This window comes from Parasteatoda tepidariorum, chromosome 8 (genome assembly GCF_043381705.1).
Source record: "Parasteatoda tepidariorum isolate YZ-2023 chromosome 8, CAS_Ptep_4.0, whole genome shotgun sequence".
Lineage (NCBI taxonomy): Eukaryota > Metazoa > Arthropoda > Arachnida > Araneae > Theridiidae > Parasteatoda > Parasteatoda tepidariorum.
This window is the reverse complement of record NC_092211.1, coordinates 89,024,899-89,052,466: the sequence shown is the minus strand read 5'-3', so window position 1 is coordinate 89,052,466 and position 27,568 is coordinate 89,024,899. Positions and strand designations below refer to the sequence as shown.

General features: G+C 29.7%; 1 protein-coding gene across 6 annotated transcripts in view; it reads right to left on the bottom strand.

The window, feature by feature from the left end:
* Window positions 1-27,568, bottom strand: part of LOC107448892 (laminin subunit alpha) — a 117,649-nt gene that overhangs the window by 85,491 nt on the left and 4,590 nt on the right. The window contains exons 1-10 of one of the 6 annotated variants that reach the window (XM_071184348.1): window positions 19,624-19,789; window positions 16,401-16,640; window positions 14,345-14,515; window positions 13,884-14,097; window positions 9,410-9,619; window positions 9,058-9,330; window positions 6,669-6,806; window positions 5,271-5,408; window positions 5,056-5,190; window positions 3,612-3,746 (exon numbers count right to left, since the gene is read on the bottom strand). In XM_071184348.1, the coding sequence (XP_071040449.1) occupies window positions 3,612-3,746; window positions 5,056-5,190; window positions 5,271-5,408; window positions 6,669-6,806; window positions 9,058-9,330; window positions 9,410-9,619; window positions 13,884-14,097; window positions 14,345-14,515; window positions 16,401-16,610 (1,624 nt within the window). In that variant the 5' untranslated portion in view covers window positions 16,611-16,640; window positions 19,624-19,789. Of the gene's footprint in view, window positions 1-3,611; window positions 3,747-5,055; window positions 5,191-5,270; window positions 5,409-6,668; window positions 6,807-9,057; window positions 9,331-9,409; window positions 9,620-13,883; window positions 14,098-14,344; window positions 14,516-16,400; window positions 16,641-18,442; window positions 18,494-19,468; window positions 19,790-27,568 lie in introns of those variants that run through there. The other 5 variants (XM_071184349.1, XM_043038803.2, XM_071184351.1 and 2 more) reach the window with 5 other exon arrangements.

Below are 27,568 nucleotides of genomic sequence, written 5' to 3'. Positions count from 1 at the left end.
TATATATATATATATATGCAACATAAAAAGCTTCAATTAATCTTTTTATGTTAGTTATATTCTGAATATCCTTTTATTTTATTTTATTTATCTAATCTAAACACTTTCTCACACTTTTAAATTCACGTCCTGGCCTTAAATCTATTTTTGGATCAACTATGCATTAATTAAAAGCAGGACATTTTTCCCTTCAATCTCCTTGGGAATCACTCAACCTATTTCATAAACCAATAGTAATTTCTAAGATTTCTCTTTTTTCCCTAAATAGAGACATTTACGGATTTTACTTTGCGAGATTTTCCCTAACATATGCGAGGAGCGCAACTTTTCGTGTACACTTTTCATGACTGCTCTGTCTAATAATTAATAAATAAATATTGCACCCTCCTTCCCGGCCTAAGACCTGTTTTAATCCTTCCACTCGGCAAGGACGTTATAAGATGCCAGGATTGAACGGTCCGGAAAGGGTACAGTACATTAAAGATATGTAATATCGCATTTGAAATTCGAGGTTACATCAAGAATATGGAATAACTTCAAATAACTAATTCAAATGGACAGTTGGTAAATAAGCAGTCAAATTCTTCTTCAACTAATGGCAATTCATAATTCAATCAGTATCTTCAACAACAAAAAAATTATTCAATCATCGAACTTTTCGTTTATTTAAATGATACCTACGCCCCGTGGAACTTCACTTAAAGATTATCGACTTTCCTTTTGTGTATGCTGCATGTTATGTCTACGTTCTGAAGGCGATGAATACAATGCTACTAGAAAGTTGAGCTTCAATTTCTTTCACACACCCCCTGGACTAAAAAGAAAAACTACAATGGGCACCTGATAGATGTTAAAAAGTTTTTGATTTGAAAACCCGTCCCTTCCGGAAAGCTTTGATTTTGCCTCTCCCAGTGCTGATCTAGATTTTATCGTCAATAAATTGTTCTCATCCCGCCTCAATTCTAGGAGATTTATGAATCATCTTAACGAAGAAAATTTTTTTTCCCTAGCAGCGCTCGTCTTTGCTTTTTGAATTGTGTTCATGGAATTTCAGCGAACTTTCATCTATGATGTTGCGGTTTTGAAAATATCTTCTCGGACTAATTCGAACTTTCTCACATATCCTTTGTGGTAATTTTTTTTACAATTCTCATAAAACAATTTCCTTAATTTTTATTGATTAATAAAAAAAAGCACTCATGTAAATAACCAAAAATCATAGATTATGATTTTAAATTTTCGTTTCTAATACTTGATGTTTCAATTGAAAAAATTATTTTTTATACATTGATCGTATTTACTGTTGAAAATTTTTTTTTCTTGAGAAATCTTTATTTTCAGTGAATTGATTGCTTTGGTTGACATAAAAAATTTTTGGAGAAATTATTTTCATATTTATTGTTTTATGTGTTACAGTTTTTATGATTTATTGATTAGTAAAATTCATATTTTTGTTTTACTATAGTGTTTAGGGTTAAGATGAAAATGTCATTAAAATATTCTTATTTTGATTCTTATTTGATTATTATTATTGCAATTGCGGTGTGGTAGAAATTATAAATTAAATCAAGAAATGATAGAACCAATAAAAATAATTTGGAAGATTAGTAAAATACTTGTTTTTAGAATTTGAATTGAGTCCAATGTTGGTAATTAGTTCACAGCTCTGTTCTAGCTCATTAATTTCCATGAACAAACAAAGTTTCTTACTGCTGAGAGTGAATCCCAAAATAAAGATAAAGTGACCAAACACAAATTGAAAAGTAATAGTAACCAAATACACTTCAAAAACATGTATAAAATAGAGATGAAAATGTGACAATTGTGACAAATTAAATTACCAATTAAGATCTTTACACAAAAATTACTTTTAAAAATATCCGAACTAAAATTTTTGTAAAAAAAANACTTTCTCACACTTTTAAATTCACGTCCTGTCCTTAAATCTATTTTTGGATCAACTATGCATTAATTAAAAGCAGGACATTTTTCCCTTCAATCTCCTTGGGAATCACTCGACCTATTTCATGAAAAAAAAAATTATGTCCAAAAAGAAAGAAAGGTATAAATGGAAAAAATAAAAGGTAATTTGCAAATTAACCAAACTTGCACTTCAGATTAAAAATAAGGAAAATAGCTAGATCAAGCAAAAATTAAAAACTGATTTACCTTAATACCATATAAAATTTGAAAGCTAGTTTTGGATTTCACTTAGTGATAAATTGTGTTAAATGGGTTGTAGTGTAAAATCTGAGAAGACTGATCACCTTTTCTGATTATAAAAGCAATTTGTGTTTGCACATTTCCTGAAATCCGGGTTAATAATTGCAATAAAAATACCAAGAAAGAAAATAAAAGTATAAAAAATATAGAAAGTAGAAAGAAAAGGAAAATAAAAGAGAGAAAAGAAAAAATGTTACAGAAAGCAAATTTTGGACATAAGAAAAAGAAAAAAATTTTCCCGGATATTTTGCTATTAAAGAGATAAATATGAAAGGTAAATAATAAATAAAGTGAAAAAAAGACAATACTGAAGTCAAATTTCAGATTGAAATTTTTCCTGTAAAACTGTTTTTTGTATTATGTGTTACTTACATTTTAACTTACAACATTTTTAAAAGATGTTTATAAATTTTTATCATCCTGATTGAAGAGTTAACTTAAATTGTGTTATTATGAAGAGTACTTCTTTTAGTGAAAAAACTGTGTTGTGATGTTTAAACAAAACTTGGAACTGAAAAAACTGTTGAAAATGAAAATTTTAAATTTGCTCATAATGCTACAACAGATTTTTAATTGCGTTAAAATTTTTACCATGAGTGCAAATGTAAATTTTTTGTAAGTCGTATTACTTTATATCTTGTTAATATTACAAATTTGATTATTTTCATTTTAATTGTGCTTTTTAGCAGAGGGAAGATTTTGCAAATAGATAATTTTTAAAATTTTTGGATTGTAACTAAACAATTTTTGGCGAGGGAGAATGCAACATAAAAAGCTTCAATTAATCTTTTTATGTTAGTTATATTCTGAATATCTTTTTATTTTATTTTATTTATCTAATCGAAACATTTTCTCACACTTTTAATTTCACATCTTGTCCTTAAATCTATTTTTGGCTCAACTATGCATTAATCAAAAGCAGGACATTTTTCCCTTTAATCTTCGTGAGAATCACTAGACCTATTTCATAAACCAATATAGTAATTTCCAAGATTTCCCTCTTTTCCCTAAATAGAGACACTTACGGATTTTATTTTGCAAGATTTTCCCTAACAAATAACCGAGGAGCGCAACTTTTCGTACACACTACACTTTTCATGACTGCTCTGTCTAATAATTAATAAATAAATTTTGAACCCTCCTTCCCAGCCTAAGACCTGTTTCAATCCTTCCACTCGGCAACGACGTTATATATAGAGAGAGAGAAATATACAATGATAAAACAATTGAAAATGTAAATACTTTAGTATCTTTAGGAAAACTGATATTTTAATAAACAAAAGTAAACTATCATTTTATAAAAGGGTTTTTTCAAAACGTTTACAAAATAGCAAGATTAGATGAAGGTTCTGAATAAATAGATTAAAAAAAAGAAACAAATCAATCACCTTCACAGTATGGGTAGTTGTAAAAGCCTTCTTTGCAATGATCACATTTTGAACCATCAAAATTCTTGTGGCACACGCATTGTCCATCACTGTCACAAGATACGCCATTAGATCCTACGGACTCACAATCACAGGCTGCAAAATATTACAAATGTTTTCAAACATCTGACAATAAACTTGCATGTAGTGGGCTGTTAGAAAATATTAAAATGTGGAATTTTCAAGGTCAACGTGTCTAGTTTTTGCTTCTTTTTTTTTAATGGTGGTCTTCATTTGCTTTTTTTATTTCATAACTTACATTTCTCATTTAATTAGATTTACTTTATTGACTTCTTAATAACAAAATATAACTAATTTGTTAAAAATAATTTTAAATTTTGCACCAGATGTAGATTGCATATGCCCACCTATTAGTTAGATTTATATATTTGCATTATGATTTCAGGTATTTTTATGTATACAGCAAAATTTTGGCAGATAGTTTCATAGAGATAAAACTTGGTACATAAAAATGCAATATTAATAGCATAAATCAAGTATTTTTTAAAAGGCAGTTTTATTCCCTTGAAAAAATGAAACCAGTATGTTCGAAATTTCCATAGTGTTTGATTGTGCAAAGTAATTTAGGCATGAAAATCGCAATTAAATCAAAAGTTTTTTCAGCAAGCAATCCTTATTACAGAAGGATTAGTATGTTTTAAAATTAGTTTTACCTATTTCACCTTCAACTTTTGTATCCCATTAAATTCATTTTATTGAATTGTTATTTATTACTTAAATAATGAAAAATGCAGAATTTTTAAAAGATGCTTAAAAATTTTCAGCCATTTCGGCTAGATTTATTGGGTTGGGCTTAAAACTTCTGAGGTCATTTCTTTTACTAAAAGTAGTTCCCTATTTCAAATACAAACCTCAATTTTAAAAATATTTCATGATTCGAGGAAAAAAAAGTGATTATTAATTGATTCACTAACAATAATTCAACAAAGAATTAAAAACAACATTCCACATCAATTAAATTTAAAATGATCATTTTTTGATTTTGTTCTTTCCTCAGAAAAAAAAGTTCAGCTCAATTAGCAGGCTGAAATACTATTTTTTATTTTATTATTTCTACAATTTCTTGTGATGGAGACTTATGATGGATGCAATGTAACTTTTTCGCACACCGCCATAATTTTCAACACATACAACACATTAAAACATGCAACTAGAATCACTGCAATTAAAGAAGGAAAAAAAATAATTCATTTCTTGTAACAAATTTGACAAAGCTAGTGAATTTATTTCATTTTTTAATTACATTGTTTTTTGTAAATACATTTTGTATGAATTAACATACTAAGAAATTAAAACTAATTATTCATTTACATAGATTATAAATGATCCTTAATATGTAAAAAAGTTTGATAATAGTGAATGAGACTTATATTGAACTACTTACGATGACACCTGGGAAAGTCATAGTATCCTGGCGAGCACTGGTCACACTTCAATCCTGAAAAACTGGGAAGGCACTGGCACCTCCCACTTATGTCACAGACATCCTGAAAAGATCCATCTTTGTTGCACTTACATTCTGTGAAATAAATAACAAAATAACACTTATTATCCAGTAGAAATATTTCATTGGTGGGAAGAGAGGAAAAAACTGCTGACCTTCGCAGACTGGATAACCAAAATATCCTGGAGCACACCTGTCACAGCTGGGACCACCATATCCAGTTTTGCAAAGGCAAGCACCGCTCAGACTGTCGCATATCTCCGCAACACATCCAGTTGGATCACATGAACAATCTGAAATGCATAAAAGCTATACATGGTATAGGCAGTGTACATTATTAGATTTATACAATATATGGAGAAATTATATTTTATTGGCCAGTAGAAAATTGTACCATTCTTAACAATTGCCATTTCTTAGAAAATGGAAAACTTAAAATGATTTAAAAACTTTTAATATTAATAATGTAAAACATTTCTTTTTCTCATTGTATCCCACATTTCTCTAAATGTGGTAAAAATGAGAAGGTTCATTTCTAAAATGAAGAAAAATTTTAAGAAACATGTATGAAATAAAGTAATCAGATTAAAACATTTCAAATGATTCCACATTTATTTTTTAAAAGTAATAAAATGCGCATGGTATGAATTTTCCCAAAAAAATGGTGATCGCGTGGCGATGGGCAGATAATTTTGTAAGTGCCATGTTTTTAGTCGCCCTGTGGTGACCGCTAATTTTCTCCTATATTATACGCAAGTCTTCAGACTCATTTGAGATTAGATTTTAAAATTCACATTGTTGCAGTTGCAGACCACGCCAAAGCATAAACATAGCTACGAACTTGCATTGAGAAAGGCTTTTCCTAGTGGTAATAAAATTTTGTTTTAATGTTAAATATTTATTTTTAAAATTTTCGCAAAAAAAATAAATTTTTTTACCCACAGTGACAAATCAATAATTCAAATATGTATCTAAGATTTATTAGTTAGTCATTTAGACTTTAAGCGTTGACAAAGTAGCTTAATTTTTTGAAATTCTCCTTACTTTTAGAGTTAATTTTCAATAATTAACTATAAAATTATTTTACTATGACTTTGTAAAATTCTTCCCAAAACAGTTCTCCATGAGCGAGAATGTATTTTTCAAAAAAAACACAATACAAAAAACACCAATAAACAACGAGCAATTCATTTTAATATTAAAAGTAACTGTCTCTGACAACCAGCTAGTCCACTACATTGTGAAGAAAATATAATTTTCACCATCTAGCAATCTTTATTTTCACATTATAAATTAAAGCTTATAAATCAGGTTATAAATCAGCTTATAAATCGGAAGTTAGCTTATAAATCAGCATTATGTTTAGAAGACTTAACACTTTAAATTTCTTAACAGAAAAATTAATTTAAAAAAAATAAAATTATAAATAAAGGATTAAAAAAATTACATTTAAATGAAAAGAAAAAACGAAGAAAGTTAACTGTATCCTTTTAATGGGTAAAATGCAAACTATGGAAAAGAGCAGATGGGAAGCAACAGAAAATAAGTCTTACAGTCACATGTTGGATAATTGAAGTAACCAGCCCTGCACTTGTCACATTGTCGCCCTCCGTAGTTACCTCTGCATGGACACTGACCACCCTCTTGCTCACAGATATTCCTCACTGAAGTGCTTGGGTTGCAGTTACAGGCTATACAATTACCAAAAATATAATTTCTTTAATTTTATTTCATGACAAGTAAACAAATAAAAAAGAATTAAATGAAATGTAACCAGTAGAAGAAAGAATAATGAATTCACTTGAATAATGTATTATAGGTCGTTCAATAAAACTGAATAAAAATAAGTATGTGTCCAGTAATGAACACTTTATTTAGAAATCATCCTAAATTTGAAAAACACTTCAGTCACTTTTTATAATTTGAAGACTCCATTTCTTAACACTTTCTGCTTTCGAAAAACAAATTATTTCTTTTTATTTTAAATCACAATCTCCAGTATCACTTTCCTCAATTTCAATTTTTTAAAATGAAATCAAAAATCAATTTAGTTTTGACGTCATAGTAACTTTAAAAAAAATTAGTAAATAAAAATGATTAATGAAAAACAAAAACATTAAAATTTCAATTTTTAAGCATCAAAACTCCCCTATGCGTTACTGTGGCGTAACTACCACTATAAATATTAAATACCAATTCACTAGTATATAAGACATGTTAACTTGAATCCATCACGAGGTACCTTTTGATAGATGAAGGTTGACGTAGTCGAAGATTAATTCCCCCCACATTGGTGACCTACGGACGTGATAAGAAATTGTCAATATTGATGGATGAATCCACATTAAAAACAGTTGATTTGCTTTAATAAAAAATAAAAAATAAAAAAAAATCCGGTGAAGTAAATAAAGTCTCCCGGTTAATAAATAATAATGAGCGAAATGCTAGAAAAAAATAATAGTAGCGAAAAGCTATAAAAAAATGATGGGAAAAAATAGCGAAAAGCTATTTAAAAAAATAACGAGCGAAATGCTTGGAAGAAGAAAAATATATATATATAATCAGCAAAAATTGAAGGTAATAAATAAAAACAGCATTAATCAACTAGTGGTAATTGTTCATCGAATTCTATCACACATAAAATTCTGGAAGGGGAGTAATGTGGCGTAACTACCACTACAAATATTAAATACCAAATCAATAGTATATAAGACATGTTAACTTGAATCCATCACGAGGTACCTTTTGATAGATAAAGGTTGACATAGTCTAAGATTAATTCCCCACATTACTGATAATTGGATTTCTAGTATGGATTATAATTCATATCAAATTAGGAGAATAATTTTGTTTTCGAATTTGCACAGTGCTAGTAAAAACATAAAAACAAAATATTATCAATTATTCGTTTTTACCTTTAATTTACTACAATAGGGAACCGATTATCCGGAATGATCGGGACCATTGCTATTTCGGATAACTGATTTTTCCGGTTTGCTGAATCGCTACAAAAAGCTGCTTTTTTTTTAATTGTTAAACCCAACTAAAAAAAAAGTATCTGGAAATAATCTTAAAAAGAAGAAAAAACGATGAAGTAATACACTAATGATTATTTATAAAATGATGGTAAGGTAAACATCTTTCAAAAAAGAAAGAAAAATCCTAAAATCTTATGAGGAAAAAAAAAACTTTTTTTAAAAAATGGCGGGAAAATTTATTGAATTTCGTTCCGGTTTTTTGGTTTTCCGGTTTTCTGATTTCCGGATAACGGGTTCTGTACTGTAATATGAAATTAAAAATGTAATAAAATTTTTAAAAAATTAATTTTTTTATTAAAATAAAGTATAATTTGTTTGTTTTTTTTTAAAAAAAGGTAACTTTTTAATTTCTTATACAGCGTTTGCCTTTTTTCTGACAAAAACAAACAAACTTTACTTGTTCCGTATACCAAGCTTTTTATTTTCCCTGAGAAAAGCTAGGTATAGATCATAAGCATAAAGCTAGGTATATGGTAAATCATACTTTTTCCCTGACAAATTCTTGGTGCTAACCTGCATATCTCAGTGTGTAAAAAAGGTTTACCATGTCATTTGTTTTCATATTTGAATAATTCTAAAATGAGAGATTAAAATAAAAATTTAAAAGAGAATCTACCCATAATTATTAAAAAATTCATGTCTTGAAAATGGTAATGATAACAATAGTTTGGCATGAAGATAAATGCAAGTAAATTTTATGAATCCCATTCTTTGAATTTTACCTTCTCTTACAATCTTATCTTCTTCGTATAAGGCCTTTCGACTAATTCTTCTTTAAAAATGTCAAAAGCACTGGTAGTTTTAAAAAAAATTTATAAGAGCTATGAACCATTTTAATCCATTCATTTAGTCCACCATAAAAAGATGTAGGTAAGAAAAAATTATAAAGAACAAAACAACATACGTATACAGTCGGGGAATCCAAAGAATCCTTCTTGACAAGTGTCACAGTTTCTGCCTCCATAGTTGGATTTGCACGGACACTGTCCACCACCAACTTCACACACATTGCCATACGTTCCATTTGGATGACAGTCGCATAGCTTGCAAGCAGGGTAGCCATAGTAGCCAATGTTACAGTCGTCGCAATAGGGTGGTAAGAATTCTGGGCGGCACTCACACTGCCCAGTTCCATCGGCACAATTTCCAGTAGAGAAAGCTAAATCGCAGTTACAAGCTGTGAAAAAAATACGGTGCATTTTATTTTTTACAGTATATAACTGACAAGCAGGTTATCTATTTTTTTAAATACTCACGTTGACAAACGTCAGTTGCATTCAATGGTTTTCCATAAGGTCTGTAAAATGTAGGCTTGCACTGATTGCAGTTGACGCCTTGAGTATTATGACGACAGTTCTGACAAATTCCACCCCCTTCATAGTGTCCATAAATATCTAGACTCAGCCTATTTCTGTCAGTTTCTTCATCATACACACACTCGTTGGAGTGTCCAAAGCAGTTACACGCTGTACATAAACACACAGAGTTAAAAGAACAGTTACAATTGCAAATGAATACATTTTGAATTGAATTAACATATGCACACAAAAAAAGTTTCTGCTGTAAAAGTGGTTCCAAAAATGTGTTAGGTGGAAACTTATGTGAAAGGATTCCAGGGGTTCCAAGAGTTAGGACTTTTTAAACGAGTTATGTTTTATGAAAGATGTAATTATATTTATGTCCATAATTTATTCAATATACAATTTATTCTTATGAAATTATTTAAATAAAATTCCAATAGAAAAAAAAAAGATTGCAAAATTTTTTGAACTATTGATAAAAAGCATTTGAAGCATTGATGAAAAATTGCATCACTTTTCTCTTCAAACTTTTCAAGTCAAAATAAAATGACTAAATTTAAGAATTCCCCAAAATATGCTTATGGTACATAAAAGAAGAAGAAGAAAAAGATTGCATTTGCTCTGTTGACAGATACCTAAGTAGGAAAATGCACCAATATTTTCATTAAGAAGTGTTAGTTTCAAACCTTACATTCAAAATAATTTTAATTTTGTAGTTCCTTTTTAAACTTTTTGTCTATATCCAGTTGATTCTCTTATTTAATTCAGGGTACAGCAAGGTGTCAAACTAACATGAATTTTTTCTCTGAGTTCACGAGTAAAGAATTAAAAATAGAGATTATACTGGAAAGAACAATAAGTATAACACATCTCTTAAAAGAGTACTTCTTTCAGCAAATGAAATTAATAATTATAACAATTGTATTATATTAATATTATAAAGTATTTAAAGAACTAGAGCAGCTATAGTAGATGCTTTCTCTGCACTTGAAGCAGCAGCAAAAAACATAGGACTGTCAGTCGATGATGAAAAAACTAAATTCATGGCAATAACAAGCAGAATTCCAAATCTACAAACCACTGAAAATTAATGAATATGAGTTTGAACAACTGGCTCAATTTACATATTTAAGTACAATAGTGAACAATAATAATGACATAAAAATTTAAATCAAAAATAGAATTAACATGGCTAACAGATGTCATGGATTGAGAAAACAGTTCAAATTTAAATATATAAGTTTTGAAAAAAAATACAGTTGTATAAGACACTACTGAGACCAACAGTTTTATATGGCAGCGAATGCTGGGAAATTAACAAAGCAGATGAAGAGAAACTGATTAGAAACTGATTGAAACTGAAACAAGAGAAAATTATTAATAAATATTTTTGGTGCTGTAAGAGAAAATGGAAACTGGAGAATCTGTTTCAGCCATAAATTACAATCAAAATATAAAGAACCTATTATAGTAAAAATGATTAACGTTTCTCAAATAAGGTGACTAGGACATGAATTTCAATACAGCGATAAAATTCTTGTTAAGAAAATAACCTTCCAAACACCAGAGCAAAAAAGACCTAGAACAAGATGGTCAGATAGATTAGAGAGGTGGTTAAAGGACTTGGGAGTAAATAGATGGAGAAATATAGCATTGCATAGATCTAGATGGGGTAAACTGACTGAGACAGCCTTGGCTGGTGACAGGCTGTAGTGCCTAAGAAGAAGAAGTCTATAAAGAAAGCAAAATTAGACAAAGAATAACAGATATAAAAAAATAATTGATAGTTTTTGTTTGTATTTAACTAATTTTCTTCAGAAATATTCAAAAACATCATGAATATGCTTTTAAAAAAAATAAGGATTAGAAATAAGGTTATTTTTGGATCTCACTACACACGCAGGAGTAAAAAAGAATACAAACTTCTGAAGTAATAGGAAATGATAAAAAAGAAATTTTAGTTTATCTTAAAACAAAAACTTATTCTATGTTTTAAACTATATAGTTTTAAGCTAAGATTTTATTTTATTTCACAACTTTGTCAGCAAAAGAGCAAACCAATACACAAACCAAGCAGTTAAACAACTCTATATACTCGCAATTTTTTATGAACGTCGAAAAGATGGGAATTTCTCAAGACACTTAATGGGCTTGCTTAAAGCCTTCCTTTGAGTTACAAAAATGACAAAACACATTCCACAGAATAACTTTGTAAAAGCGGGGTTTGACGATTGGCTGCACCATTTAAAGTAATTACATTCAGTAGTTGACTTTCCACAGCAGAAAACGTATAAATTGCATCATGGAAATCACAAAAATAAATTTAATACAATAGTGACTATTTTAATCAATTTATTTATTGATCCAATTTTTTATCACCTATAGCTACAAACATGTTTTATTTTAGAATCGGCTTAATGAAACTGAATGTACTTAATCTATTCCTCATGTAGATCCTTGTTGGTTAGCTTGGGTATTTTGTGCACAACAGTTAGAAAGAAATGACACTGCACAAGGAATTTTCATTAATTTCAAAAAAATAAAAACTTAAGTACAAAAATAAGCAAATTAGACACTAAAATTTTAAAAATTATAGTTTAGGAAAAAAGGTGCAAAATTGTCAAAAACGAGATTTTATCAAAAAATTGTGAATGTACATTGTTTTCCTGCATAGCATCTCCAATGCACCCTTTGTTCAAGTTGCTTGTGTTTACTATTTTGCAGGCAACAAAAAAGAAACTCTTACTGTTTGTCTAAGATCCAGACTCTGCCAGACATTCTCCATAGTTGGATTTNCATAGCATCTCCAATGCACCCTTTGTTCAAGTTGCTTGTGTTTACTATTTTGCAGGCAACAAAAAAGAAACTCTTACTGTTTGTCTAAGATAGATACTCTGCCAGACATTCGTCTGGAGCTGTGGCGTTGACTATGGTAATGAGGTATGATAATTTCAAGTAGGGGTGCGGGATCCCTCTTTAGGGCTGGTTTCGGCAAGAGAAGAGACCTCTTTCATCGAAGCTACCCTCCCAAAAATGTCCTCTTCTTGTTTCCATAGCACCAGACTGCCCAGACTTAGTGGCGATCAGAGTACCTATTTTAGACAAACAGTAGCGGGTCACTATTTGTCCACCCCTGGCCTATTGGCATAAATGGATTTAGATAGGTCATGCTCACCTCTGTATACTTTTAATTTTACATTTAATTCAGAACAAAAATGTCTTCTTGAGTGACATTTGTGCCCTTGAACCCACATTTGTGTTATAGAGGTATTATAGTGATATCTTATTTAACATTGAAGTTAGGTGAGAATCAATAATTCAAATCTCTGTTTCAAAAGTTATAAAGTCTTAAAAATATCTAGCTAACAAAAGCATGAATAAAGAAAAACACATAAGGTGATAAATTAAAAATAAAAGCAGGAGGCAATTTATGGAACAACAGAGAGCTCTTGATTTTTGTTGAGAATAGTTTTTGTTTTAAATTTTAGGTTCATACTAACCTGTTATGGGTTTTTCATTTGTTTCAAGAGGTTATTACTAACATGTTACGGGTATGTTAATTAAATTTTCCCCAGTTTATGCATGGTTATTAAATAAGCACATTTTTATAAAAAAGATCTGTCTCTTTAATGCAGCTTGATTCGTTACAATGTCTGGAACCAACCCAGAAATAAAGTCTTCTAAAAAAATTCAAGACTGGAATTTTTTTTTTACCAACTAACATGGTCTAGCGTTAAGCAGAATTTTCAGAAACTTATAGCTCACTTGATTGCAAAATGTACCTTTCCATGATAATGACCCACATATTATATCAATGAATGACTGGAAAAAAACTATTTTTCTTTATTTTATTAGTTTATTTTTTACAACAAACAAAACTAAAATAACATCTAACCTCATCTATCTTTTCACATAAATTACTGAATAATACACACAACTACCTTTTTTCTTGAAGCCATTCCTATATTGACTTATTTTTCAGTTCATCATCATTAAATATTTTAGTCTAATCTATAAATTTCAATTTTTTTTAAATAAAATTAATCTGAATTAAATTTTGCCTCGCAATTAAAAACATCAGGCAGGGGAGAAAAATTCAAGCAGATTCAAATGCTGAAGTTCAATCAATCCCTTTTTTTCATTGTTGCGGTGCAACATTACAACTTGATCATTTAGCAAAAATTATGAAAAATAACAATGTTTTCATTAAAAAGCTATAATTTTTTAAAAAATTTTTTTAAATGGGAAATATTTGTTACATTTCTTTAAATCAATTATTTCTCTTCAATTCAGTTTTAGATTAGATTTAGTTCACTGATTCCTTTTTTTTTTCTTTTTTTTTTCAAGACTATTTTCAGTCCTCAGGACTGACGATTGGCACGCATAAAAAATATTTAAAACGCAGTCGAAAATAAAAATAAATCCTTACGTTCACAAACAAATGGGCTCTGTAGAATGGCACGACGCCATTTTTTTTGCTTAAAACCTGGACAACACTGCTCACAGTTTGGACCACACGTGTTATGCTGGCACCTGCACAGAAGCTTGTATGGATCTCTCGGATCAGTCAGGTCACAAGTCTCTGCGTGTCCGTTGCACACACAACGACCACCGATATTAATGTCTTTGATACTGTAGAAGTACTGAAAAAAAAGAAAATATGTCTTTCTGTAATTTTGCATCCTCGTATTAGCTCCCAATAAATAAATTGGACCAAAAGAAGTAAGTTTAGAGCTAAAAAAAGTGTCACACATTTTGAAAGAGGAATACTTACAAAATACCTTATTAAAAAATTTCAATTTTCATTTGTCATTTTTTACAAGAATTCTAAATGTATGTTCATTAAGGGTGGTCCTCGAGAAAAACCATTAAAACTTTGCCTTAACTTACACGTCTCGTGACTGTCGGATCTTGCCGAGCCACAGACATTAGGTGACCCAAGAGAGTCTTTGTTCTAAGAAACCTTAGCCTTATGTTTGTAGCTTTAGTCCACTCTTGCAGAGTCATGGAATAGGAAAAATTATCAGCATTGGGTCTGTCGTTCAGGAGGGAGACGACAATCTGAAAATGAAAAGATCAATAGGAAAGTAGGTATAAGTGGCTTTTTTGTAGAAATAAGCTTTCGTACTAAAAAGTAATTAGACAAAGATAAACCAAACACTTTAATACATTATTCAATCTTAATTCTTAAATTATTACTTACTTACTTAATCCTTGTGTTGTATTCCTTGGAACTCCATGGGTTGCACTCATGAAGGTTGTACTTATACACAAACACAAAAAATTTTCTTTTTATAACTTTCATGAGTTAGAAATCTCCTAGAGCCATTTTTTTTCTTACAAAATTCAATTCAGTTTTCAAATAGGTGATTAAAGATTCATAGCTATGTTTTTTCTTTCCTTAACAAGGAGGGGTTGCCGGTTTCTGGCCCTACACCCAAACTGAAGAACCAGGAGGTTACTCTTCTTTTCGACCCTCACTCCTGACCTGTCCGGAATGGAAGCTTTTGAAGCGAATTGAAAAATGTTTGCACGCAAAAATAAAATTCCTTTGTGCTAGGATAAATCTAAGCAAAAAATACATTTCAGTAAATATTTATTATTTTAATAAATGATAGTAAAAAAATTTTGAATTGTAATGTGTACAATTTTTCACAGCATTTTAAAGTATTTAATTTTACAAGGCAAAATACAAAATTTGAGCGAAATCGGTTTAATAGTTCCTGATAAATCGAATTTTAATTACACAACTTTTTTAAAATTAGATTTCTCAGGAACTATTCAACCGATTTTACTCAAATTTTGTATATTTGCCATGTAAAATTAATTTATTTAAAATTATGTAAAAAACAGTATACCTTACAATTCAAAATTTTTTAGACTATTACTTAATAAAATATATTTACTAAGTTTTTTTTTTTTTTTGCAAGGATTTATCTCAAGATAAACGAATTTTATAATTGCGTGAAAAAATTTTTCAATTCACTTAAAAAGTTTATGTGATATGGTGAATTACACAAAAAAGTTTTCTTAACATTAGAGGGGTCCAAACTTTGGATCGCTCTCCTGACCAAACTATGGGAACCATATTTCCTAGATTGCAGTTGCCTCTTATGTTTTGGGGGTCAGAAATTCGAATCAGCCAAAATAAAAGGTATGTTTATTCAGAGAAAGTACGCTTTTGTACTACATTTCATATTTGAGACCACCTCTTCGTACCATTAGGATTGAGTCCTAAAACGTGAAAATCCGATCATTAGATCAAAAGTTATTCAAGGTGGTCTTTTTTTTTTGCACCCTGTACACTTCTTTTATTGCTTTTAACATTTTTTTTGTATTTTATTGCTAAGGTTAAACATTATTTATAATACTTATAGATTTTCCGATATTTTTTTTAAATGCTCTTATTTGTTGGATATTAAACACTCCCAATTAAAGCAATTTTTAAGAAGTCAATTATAAGTTACTTTAATTTTTCAAAGAATTTAAATTTCCATTTTCTCTTTCATGACTACAGGACCTGGAACAGTGTCAACTGTGATGATATTATAAGTTGATTGAGGGATGTGAGGAAATAAGCTAGTTAGGACAATTTTATTTCTAACTTTGCTACAAATGTACCAGTTGTAAATGGTTTCTAAAACTCTTCTTATTAATAAAGAAGATTAAATATGTGACAACATCTATTTAGAGATGCTATTTTTAAGCACTAACAATTAATTTTATAATTATAGGTTAGGTAGTATTTTAGGCATCTTAAAATATTATCCTAGTATCTTGCAGACAAAATGTATAGTTTGATAATCTTTTTATTTAATTGATGCAACAGTTTGGTAAAGAAACAGACACCTCATTACAAATCAATAAGACATATATATTTTTACTAAATAAAATAGCATATGAAACAACAAAATTGTTTCTAGTAAACAAATAAGAAACAAATTACCTCTCCTCCGACGAGAGGAACGACTTTTGAGAACTTGGTCTCGCAAATAACGGTATCATCTTTAAGGATACGTTGCTGCAGAGCATCAGGTCCAAACATCTGTACACAATCTCCAGGACTGTCCGCAAAATACTGCCACGGAGCAAAAGTCTCACCGTCGTTGGTCGATCTTTCCAGCACCCAAACTCCTGGGCGGGGAGAATTCCCCATTTTGATGAACACATAGGCGACATGAAATTCCTGCAAAATATGTATGATTATTCCAATTGCCAACATGAACTCCAGTCATGCATTCAATAATAATCAACATTTGTCTAAAAGTGTGTAGTGGACCATAGAAACCCATCATGAGGAAAAATTCTTATAAAAAAAACTGCATGATATGGAAAAATTTTTTAGGGTACTTATCAGTTATAAGGACCACAGTGTTCTCCCAAAGCATTTTTAGAAGGGTGGTCTACCTTGCTAGCCCTTTGGTTCCTATAGCTGTGCCCTCTTTGCCTTTTTTGTAAAAATAAGCCAACATCCCTTAAAAACACTGCCTTTTTTCACATTATTCCATTTAAAAAAATTAATTCATTATTCAAATAATAATTACGCACTGGTAAAATTATCTGTTATAAGTTTAATTCTGATTACTATCATAAATATTCACTTGTAAGGATTATTTCAACTACTCATTAAATTTTATGTTTCTCTTTTTTCGGGGAGGGGGGAGTATATTAATCAATATTTTAAGTGCTATCAAATTTTAAAAACATTTTTTAAATAAATACCTATTTTTTTAAATGCACATTTAAAAGTTTATTTTCTCATACTTTTCAGTTTAAACTATCAACAAAAAAAATTTCAAGTTTTTTATCAATTAATCATTTTCTTTTAGTTTACTTTTTAGAAAAAAGATACTGTCTTTAAGTATGCTGTTAATTACTTTTTATAAACTGTTATTTTGTCTTTCATTTTGATTATGAAGGAGAATTACTTTTTGAAATATACACATAAAATTGTATAAGAGGGTGATTTAAAAATTGTTGAGGAGGATCAAATTCATTTAATGCATAGTATTTTACATTTTGATAAACTTTTACGGTGTCCTGTGAAAGTCCTTTCAAAACTTATAGTGCCTTTTTTTTATGAGGAAGCACCCTGCCCTTTCTAATTCCTAGAGAAAACTCTGAGGACCATGTGTTATGGTCAACATGAACACTGGTTCTTGTAACCTATAAGTAAGAATTTTATTAATAAATACGTTTCACCAGAAAATATCCCACATTTTATCGCTATATTTTTAACTGAATTAATTTATATCAGTTATTATTTTTGCTACCAAAATAAAATTCATCAATTATTTAGTATGTTATGATTATCATTATATAGTATCACATTTGCAATATGATCATTTTGATACTGTGTGTTATTGTTAATAATTAGGATATTCACATATTTGATAATTATAGTTATCAAAAATTATCACAAAAGAATCGATTGTTATGTAGTACTATTGCTAATTGTAACAATATTAACTTATTTTACACTCTTATTTGCATTACTTAAAATGGGGAAGACAAAACCAAACTTCTGCGTTGTTCTTACATCTCGGTGAACTTGACTTCAAGAGCCCTACAATTGATAAGTAGTACATATTTTTGCACTTATACCCATATACCCACCACAGCAGGTAATGAAACTTACTATGGTGTCGTACCAATAAAATCTCAAAATTGCCTTTTTAAAAAAAAGGGATAAAAAATATTGCATTCAGGGGATCATGTGGACCTCCTTACACATGACTTTCATAAAATCCTAACATTTCAATTTCTTATTTTTGACATTTTTTAAAAATCAAAGTTTTCGAACCTTTTGTGTGTCTGTGTAGTTAAATAGAGTTTAATAAAGTACAGGGCAAAAAATAAAAAATTGGATATTCTAAATTTTGATTTATTGGTAGAATTTTTAAGCATTAAACTGCAATCTTAATGGTTCAACAGGATAAATTTAAACAGGTAAATTAATTTGTATCAAATTTCTCAGAACAAATATACCTTATTTTTGACTGATTCAGTTTCTTGACATTAGAAATAGGAAGGATAACTGTAATCTGGAAAATAGGGTCCCAATAATTTAGTTTGTAATAAACCCTTAATAAATTCATTTTCTTTTCCGTCACATCTCTAGAACTATTTAGGAGAATGAAAAACTTTTTGCACATAATTATAAAGCTTGTTTAAGGACAATTTCATGCAAAAAAAATTTAAGACTGTTTATCTACATACAAGCGAAATATTAATTTAATAATAATTTAAAATATTTTGTGAATGTTAAAAAGTTTTATGCTAATTGGATTTATATATTTACTATGGGTTTCTGTTCCTACTCACCAACCCCTGTGACTGCTTAGCAATTATTTTTGTTTCTTTAAGCAGTTTGTAACATTAAAATTATTCAGTTAAAGGATTGCAAAATATTTCATTATGTGATAAAATATTATTATGGAATCCATACCACAAGTTTAATTTCCAATTTTATTTAGATAAATTTTAAGTCTAATTATTTTGCTCAGTTACTATAGCAACTTCTTGTGCAAAATTGTTTTTGAGTGTTCTTATTTAATTTTTGGTTTCTATAAAAATTCATTAATAGCAATAGTATAAAAAGTGAATACTTAATACTGCTTTAGAATTGGTAGTTATTTTGTATTCAAAATTTTAATTTCATACATTGAATGAATATAGTTTTTCATATTTTACTTAAAAGTGAATATAACTAATTAAGAAAGAAATAGTATGACTATGCACCATTTAATAAATTAAAATGGTGACAGCCTACAGTTTATCTTCCAGGTTATTTTTAATCTGAGATTTAAAAGCAAAATATTTATTACAGCATCTGAAGATTATTTTTTCTCACAGATATAAGAAACAACCTGAAATGTTATTAAGAGAAGAAACAGAAAAATTGTTTTTCATTCCCAAATTTGCTCAATTACTATTTGTTTCAGGGTTTTAACAAAATTTGTTTGACAATCTGCAAATATATAAGCAAATTTTTTGGGTATAATTTTTATCTACTTTATATGAGGTAATTCTAATTTTCACATACAGTTGAATTAGGGTTGCAGACAAATTAGAATTTATGAAGACAGTGCTGCAGATAGACTCAGTTGGAAACTAAATGTTTTTAACATAAAAATCTAATGAAAAATAAGGTAATAAAACGCCATTACTTTAAAATATAATAAAGAAACAACAATTTAACGTTTAAGTCATTAATTTCTTTAACGTATCTATAATCTACATAAAAAATACTGATAAAAAGGAGATGAAAATTTTTGAGTTAAAAGTTCCAGACTTAAGATCATTTGAAGTGGGCTCCAAAATATACTAAACGCTGCCGTTCGGAAACAGTCTAATTAAAAAGAACTGTCACTGGCGGTCACAGAGAAAGAGATGGATCAGGCTAGTTCTGGTTGGCTCGTACTCCACATGCATCAGATTTGGTGGGTCCCGCAGTGGACTGATCGTTAAGACACGGTTCCCAGCAGATCACAGAAGTCAAGCATTACTGGTTGCGGTCAGTGTGCGGGTGGGAGACCACTTGGACCACTGCGTAGGGACCGAGGGTGTGCGGTATTGGTCCTCGTTAAACTGTGCTACCGTAAAGTGCTCGACTTCGCGCGCAGGTCGTTGGGCTACCGAAGCGGGGGTGCCATCCCCTCTGTTGTTGTTTATTTACGTCGCACTAGAGCTGCACAATGGGCTATTGGCGACGGTCTGGGAAACATCCCTGAGGATGATCCGAAGACATGCCATCACAATTTTGATCCTCTGCAGAGGGGATGGCACCCCCGCTTCGGTAGCCCTACGACCTGCGCGCGAATTCATCCCCTCTGCAGAGGATCGAAATTGTGATGGCATGTCTTCGGATCATCCTTAAGGATGTTTCCCAGACCGTCGTCAATAGCCCATTGGGCAGCTCTAGTGCGACGTAAATGAACTACAACAACAACAGATTTGGTGGACATAATAAATAACAAAGCATTTCCTGGTTTATAAAAACCAAGATATCTATTGATTAATATGTACTGAATGATTTCTCTTTTTTTTAATGGCGGGTACTTGGAACTATTGTCCACTGGCCACAGAAAGTGCCAGAACTGCTAACTCTCTTTTTGTTACCCAGTGGGCACCTGTGGCGAAGCCACGGCGGTGGAGCAGCGTCGCCCTACCACAACCCGTTTATAGGGCGGGTCACATTCACACTCAAAGGAGAAAGGACATAGAACACAGATAGAGAAAAAGAAACATCCATGCCTTGTCTGGGATTGGAACCCAGAACCCTTCTGATGCAAGGACAGTTCCCTGCTCCCTGCACAAGCCGGTCAGCTGAATGATTAATATATACCAGTTTATATATTACTTTTTACTTTTATTGGTAATTTGAGAGATTTGTGTAGTAACCATTTACTTAAATAAATTGTTTGCTCTGTCCCGCACTTATTTCTAAAAAAAAAAAAAAAAAAAAAAAAAAAAAAAAAAAAAAAAAAAAAAAAAGAAGTAAGAAAAGAAAAGAAAGGGTGTAAGGTTTTGTTTTGAAATAACAACGACGCATACATATTTTCTATATTTAACATACAAATGAAGAAAAAAAAATTTTGAGATAAGAACTAAATAAATGTTCCTTCATTAATAAAATAATAATAATGATAACTGCCCTTTTTAATGAATAAACTCTAAATTAGCTAAATTTTCTTTTGTCTTTCTTTCTTTTCCTTTTTTTAAAATTTAACTGAATTTTTGTTACATGGATTGGAAAATTGCTAAAACCTTTCACNTTTAATCTATTTTTTTTCATTGTGTGCCGTCAAATTTCAAAATCGTTAAAAGTGTGCCGCCACACAAAAAAGGTTGAGAATCACTGCTTTAAAGTAACGCATTCTGTAGAATTTTAAATTACGTGAAAAATTAGGATAATGAAAGAAATAATAATAGAATGATATGCAAAGAATTGATTGAATTCTGGTTGAATTTTTATTTTTATTTATTTATTTACTTTACTTTTTTTCCAGTCGGAGAAATTTAAAAAAAAAAAAAATTCCATTATGAGAAAACTTTTAAAGAATACATTAATTTTTCCTTGTGTTATTAAATGTTATAACAATACTTATAATAGAGGGTAATTTTTCTCTCTTTCTGTTTTTTACTCCCTTTTACGTCCTCCATTATCTAAAGAGTTATTTTTCGCTATATTTGATTAAATTGAGTGAGAAAAATATTTTTCACCTATCTAATAATATACTATCCTTTAGTCAGTTTTTCTCCGATTTTTTTAGAAATCAAAGCTGAAAGTTTTTTTTAAAGAAATGTTAGAAGAAGACAGGAAATGCATTAATTTTAAGGGAACATTCTTAAACTTGGAAAAACGAATGATACTTAGCATATATGCATTTTTTTATTAGCGTGCGTAATTGCATATCTTTTCAATTAACTTTTAAACTTAATTCAAACTTTTCAAGTTTAAATCTAGAGTGGGAATTAATGTACTTTTATAATAGTTGTATCCCTCTATCAAAGTAATAGGAATTATAATAAATAAAAACTAAAATAAAACGTTCAAATCTGATAAATGAAATTTTTAAATTTAAATAATTATGACAATATTCATTTGAATAATATCTTTTTTCAGCTACTAATTATAAGTATCTGCCTAAATAATTTCCATAATATCAAAAACGTTCGTTTCTTCGTTTAACCTTACTTTTCCTTTAGTCACGGGAGGAGAGTAAAAAAATGTTTGTCCACACCAACTTCTGCAAAATTTTCTAGAGACGGTATCACAAAACAGTATTTCACAATACAGTATACATTCGATATCTCGAGCTTCTATATCTCGAAAACCTTGTTTTGTCAACAAAAAAAAAATTACTTTGGCGTAAAAGAATTTACAATTAAAGTTTTCTGTGGTATAGCGCCCTCTTAAGTAAACTTAATTGGAAATAATAAATTTTTTAGCAAGGAATAATTTTTGCTTAACATTTACATAAAAATGGATTTAGTTTTATACATGTATACAGGGTGGTGACAAAAAAACTAGGACAAAAATATAGTATTTTAGAAATGAACTAATTTTTCTTTAATTTGTGTGTTTTGTTTACATCATTTTATTTTTTGTCTGCCATTTTAATTAAATAAGATCTCTCAGTTTTTACTTTTTTTTTCAAGTAAAAGATCTGCTATTTTAGAGTTGTTTAAAAATGTATTGACAATAATGTTGACACAAAATGTTGAAAATGTTGACCCAAAAATGTATTTTGAATAAACATACCTTTTTTTTCTCCCAATGGATTTGGATTATTAAATCTCAAAACCGGATTATAAGCAAATCAAATAAATAAAAAAATGAAAATAAATAAATTTCATTTTAATAAACAAAATAAATAAATGAATAAAATGAAGAAAAAAAATAACTGTCAAACTTTTCTTAGTGGGTAACCATAAAGGAAGTCACAATTTTTGTCAATATTTTTAGCCCGTTCTATCTTTAATTACAATGTGCCACACTTTTTCCTATACTCCTGTATTATTACATTGGTACCTGTCATATTATATGCTAGCAGTTCAGAAACTGAAACTATGTTACTGTAGATCATAATTTAAATTTTATTTTTAATCTTTAACTAACAGCATTTGTGAGCTTAGCAATATTAATGAAAAGATACGAAATTGTTTTAGGATGAAAAAGTAATATAAAAATATTTAATCAGATGATTTTTATTTTAACCAAAACAAGGATGGCACACTTCTTGTTACCCTTGGTTACAAATTGTCACAATTGGGTACTTGTAACTCGAAAAGAAGAATACCGCTGAAATCACATGGTTGTGCTTGGCGTGTTAACGTCACAGCAATTAGGCTCCGTTTATCATCACGCTGAATCAGATTTAATTGCATATGCGAACCTGATTGCCTAATAAATAGTGGCATTAACAAATGCCACGATTTACCAATAATTTGTTTCCTTATTTTCATGACAGAAAACCAATTTAATGCTTACAAATTAACTCTCCATAGGAGAGAAACTTTGTGCCCCCCCCCCAAAAAAAAACGAAACTATAGACTTCTAACTCATCCTCTTAATTAATCCCTGCCAGTAGTTTATTTTATTTTATATTCAGCGTTGATCAGCCTACCCAATTTAGGGTTTACAACTACTAATAATCAATTCTGTAGCCTTGTAATCTTAAACCCATTCCAGAAGAAAAAGAAACTCCTAGATCAAGTATTGAGCGAAATGTGCCTTCGTGGACGACTTTTTGATGAAACTAACCCGTATTTGCGTTACATGGAGAGGAAAATCACGAAAACCTCCCACAGTTAGCCTGACGGCTAGCCGGTTGTGGAATTCGTACAGATCAGCTATCGCTGGCACTGAGATCCGAATCCAGTTCACCACATTGGAAGGTGAGCACACTATCCCCACCACAGTTCTTTTAATAATTTATTACGGGTTTTCAGTACATATTAATAAAATCTATGTCATTGAAAAGAAAGAAATGGGGCCATTTAATAGTTTCAGTAATGAAATGCACGGATCTATACCAACCGTTACTATGTCTACCGTTTTCTCCTTCTTTAAATAGGATTATTGATGCAGAGAGAGTTATAAAAAACTCCTGCTAGACGTGGTAATTTTAAAAGCATGTGACTAAATTAGGAAGTTTCAACTTTGACCAAACTGCATCGATGAGAACTAGAGCCCGACGTTATTTGACGTTCGTGGTTCCCGAATGTTGCTCCTAGGTTTCAGTAGTAGCTTTTAAGATATTCCGTACTTTTTATAACAAGTGACGAGCTTTGAAACCTCTGATTAAATTTAGATCCAACTTACAAATCATAACTAATTTAATCTTTCGATTGTGTTTATGAAATTATTTCAAGCAAAATGCCAATGGAATAGAAATGGCATTTTTTGAAGCAAAATATAATATTTATAATAACAATATATTATACAAATTATGAAGAAAATAAACATTTATGAAATATTGCATTAGTATTTTCTTTCGTGCTTTTCAAATATTTAGGGCTCTGTAGCCGAAAAAAATTGGGATCCGCTGGTCTAAATGAGTGAATGAAATGAATGAGAGAGAGAGAGAGTAGAAGTAAGTGAATGATTAGAATAAAATTAGCGATGAAAAAAGAGGTGGATTAATAATGCAGGGCAATAGATGACCCTTTTTTTATAGCAGTTTTTTTTTTTCCTTCAAAAAGTTCGACGTCATTAAAATGTGTTTAATGAATTAAAATAATTATAGCGATTGAAAAGAATGAATGTATTCGTAATGCATGTGTCGTGTCTGATATGAGTCGTGAAATTATCGAGAGGAATTTCGCTTATTTATTTTCTTTTTTTTCTTTTATTTTTATTTTATTTTTCATTTATATTTTTATTTAGTTATTTCTAATTTTTCCTTTATGGCTACGCTAAATTTTTATCTGTTCTCAATATCGGTTTTCAAATGACAATAATAATATGAAATGAACTAACGATTTTATACATGTTTTCTTTAAATAATTTTATAAGAAATGCTTGCAGAACATTTTAAGATAAACTTTATACAAAATGAACATAATATATGGAAAATTAACCGACACTCAACAATTTTATTCTTATAAATTATACTAAATATTATATCTCTTGCGTTTTCGTGCAAAATTGCAGAAAAGTTTATTTTTCAAAATTATTATTTTTTATTTATAAATTTTAAATGAACTGACATTTATGTATTTAAATTACCCCCCCCCCCATTCTAAAATTTCAATTAACTTTCTTTTTTCATTGTGCTAATGTCACAATTTCTTAGTAGAACGAATTTTCTTCAAATGATCACCCCAATAAGTAAGAGAACATTCCTGATGGTGTTCAGATAACATATGTGACCTTTTCTTGGTTTCGTCAACCTCCGATAAAAAAAAAAAATAAAAAAGAAGTTCCACTCTTCTGACGTTTATAATCTGATTGTAAATGCAACTCAAAGGTTGCCCTTTACATAATTCAGGGGTATTCCTAAACATATCACTATTTAAGAGGCCTCTACACCCGCCATCTTGGATTTTAGGTTAAATTTTTAACTTGTGTTTTCTTGATTATTTTGTACTTGACTTATGGTAATATAACATTAGATGAATGCAAAATAACTTTTAAAAAAGTAAAAATAAAGATAAGAATATAAAAATAAAGGGATTGCTTTATTAGATTAGGAGAAATAGCGCTTGCTAATTCTTAAAACTTCTATGAAATTTTCCACAAAACTGTAAAGCAATGAAATAATGCAATTTGTGGTTTCAAAACCAGCCTAGCAATATATATATANAAAAGTTGATTTAGCATATATATATATATATATCGCATTAAAAATTTTATATTTAAACTTTAACTACGTTTTTTTATGAGACTTGTGAGCGTAATAACAATACAAATTAGTTATGTAATGATTTTAATGAAAAATATATATAACGAATAACATAAAAGTATTTAATTCATGAATTTTGAATGTTTTTATTTAAGCCCAAATGCTATTTATCACACTTCTTTTTACCCCCTTGTCAGAAATTATCATAATTGCACTCGTTACATCATTTACGGACACTTAAACGCTAACATACTTTGAATAACAACAAATCAAAGTACATTATCTCTCCCATTGAAAAAAAAAAAAAAAAATACAGGGTGTTGCAAAAAAATCCGGAGAAACAATTTTTAATATAACTTTATTAAAAATAAATAAATTAATAATAATAAGAGTATATTTTTACTAATAAATAAATTTAATTAGTTTCCAAGTGGCCACTTATATCAGCGATGTAAAGGCTTCTTCGAAGCGAATGCTTTGCAGTGGTGGCTCGCGAAACCTTTCTTATGGCTCGCGAACTAAAATGTAAAATGTATTAGTTAAAATTTTTTTGCAAACAATTTTCGTAAAAAATCTATATGGGTTTCGAATACCTTTCTTTCGTTAAAAAAAAAAAAAAAAAAAAAAANAAAAAAAAAAAAAAAAAAAAAAAAAAAAAAAAAAAAAAAACTAATTTCTTTGTTTGTTTCTGCGAAATTTCACATACCAACGGAGGAAAAAAAAAATTTCTCAGGTTTTGCATCCAAGAAAATATTTACTTCAGAAAATATTTATTATTATTTGTAAATCAATACTTTTGTTTTGAACAACTTGATAAAAATTTGACATTAATATTTAATGTTCCTTCAAACATAACAGAGTCCTATATAAAATGTTGACAAAGTTGCTGCCCGCCATTTGACTGGTGTTTTTAATTGTGACTGTAATCCATGATGGACTGTAATCCATGGGACTTGTATAAATGTGATCTCTTTCTTTTTCACGATTAATACTTACTCAACTTAATACGTTTTAAAACTTAAAAAAATGTATCAGTAAAAAATACTCAATTAAAATAAAAATGAAGAAATTTCAAAATATTAAAGATTGTAATTTCATTTCTGGAAATTTTGACAACATATGCAATTAGTTTAGTACAATTTCAATACAATTTTCATTGTCGTAAGTTATTTATTCTCTATTATTTTGCAGTTACGCAGTGGGCAGATCGTAAAGACACGGTTCAGAGTAGAAAATCGAAATCAAGCATAACTGGCTACGATCAGTAAGCAGATGGGTGAAAACTTTAATCAGCCTCCAGCCTGAGTTGGGACCGAGGGTGTGTGGTATCGGTCCTCGCTAAACTGTTCTACCGTAAAGTGCTCGATTTCGCGTGAAGGTCGTCTGGCTACTAAAGGGGGGGGGGAGCCATCCCCTCTGCAGAGGATCGAAATTGTAATGGCATGTCTTCGAATCATCCTCAGGGATGTTTCAAAGACCATCGCCAATAGGCCATTGTGCAGCCCTAGTGTGACGTAAATGACGTACCTATCTATCTTTTTGCAATTTTTGAATACAGTAAAAGTGATGTAACGAAAGCATATTACGGAAAGTCCGATATTACGATACCGTCAAAATACTAATATGTAAGGTACAAAAATGATTTGTTTATAATGCGTTACAAAATATCAGCTTTCCGCTATAGCGACTAAAATTCTTTTGAGAAAAATGCATTTTTCTGTTATTTAAATAGACAAAATTATACGTAAAAGGACATAATGGA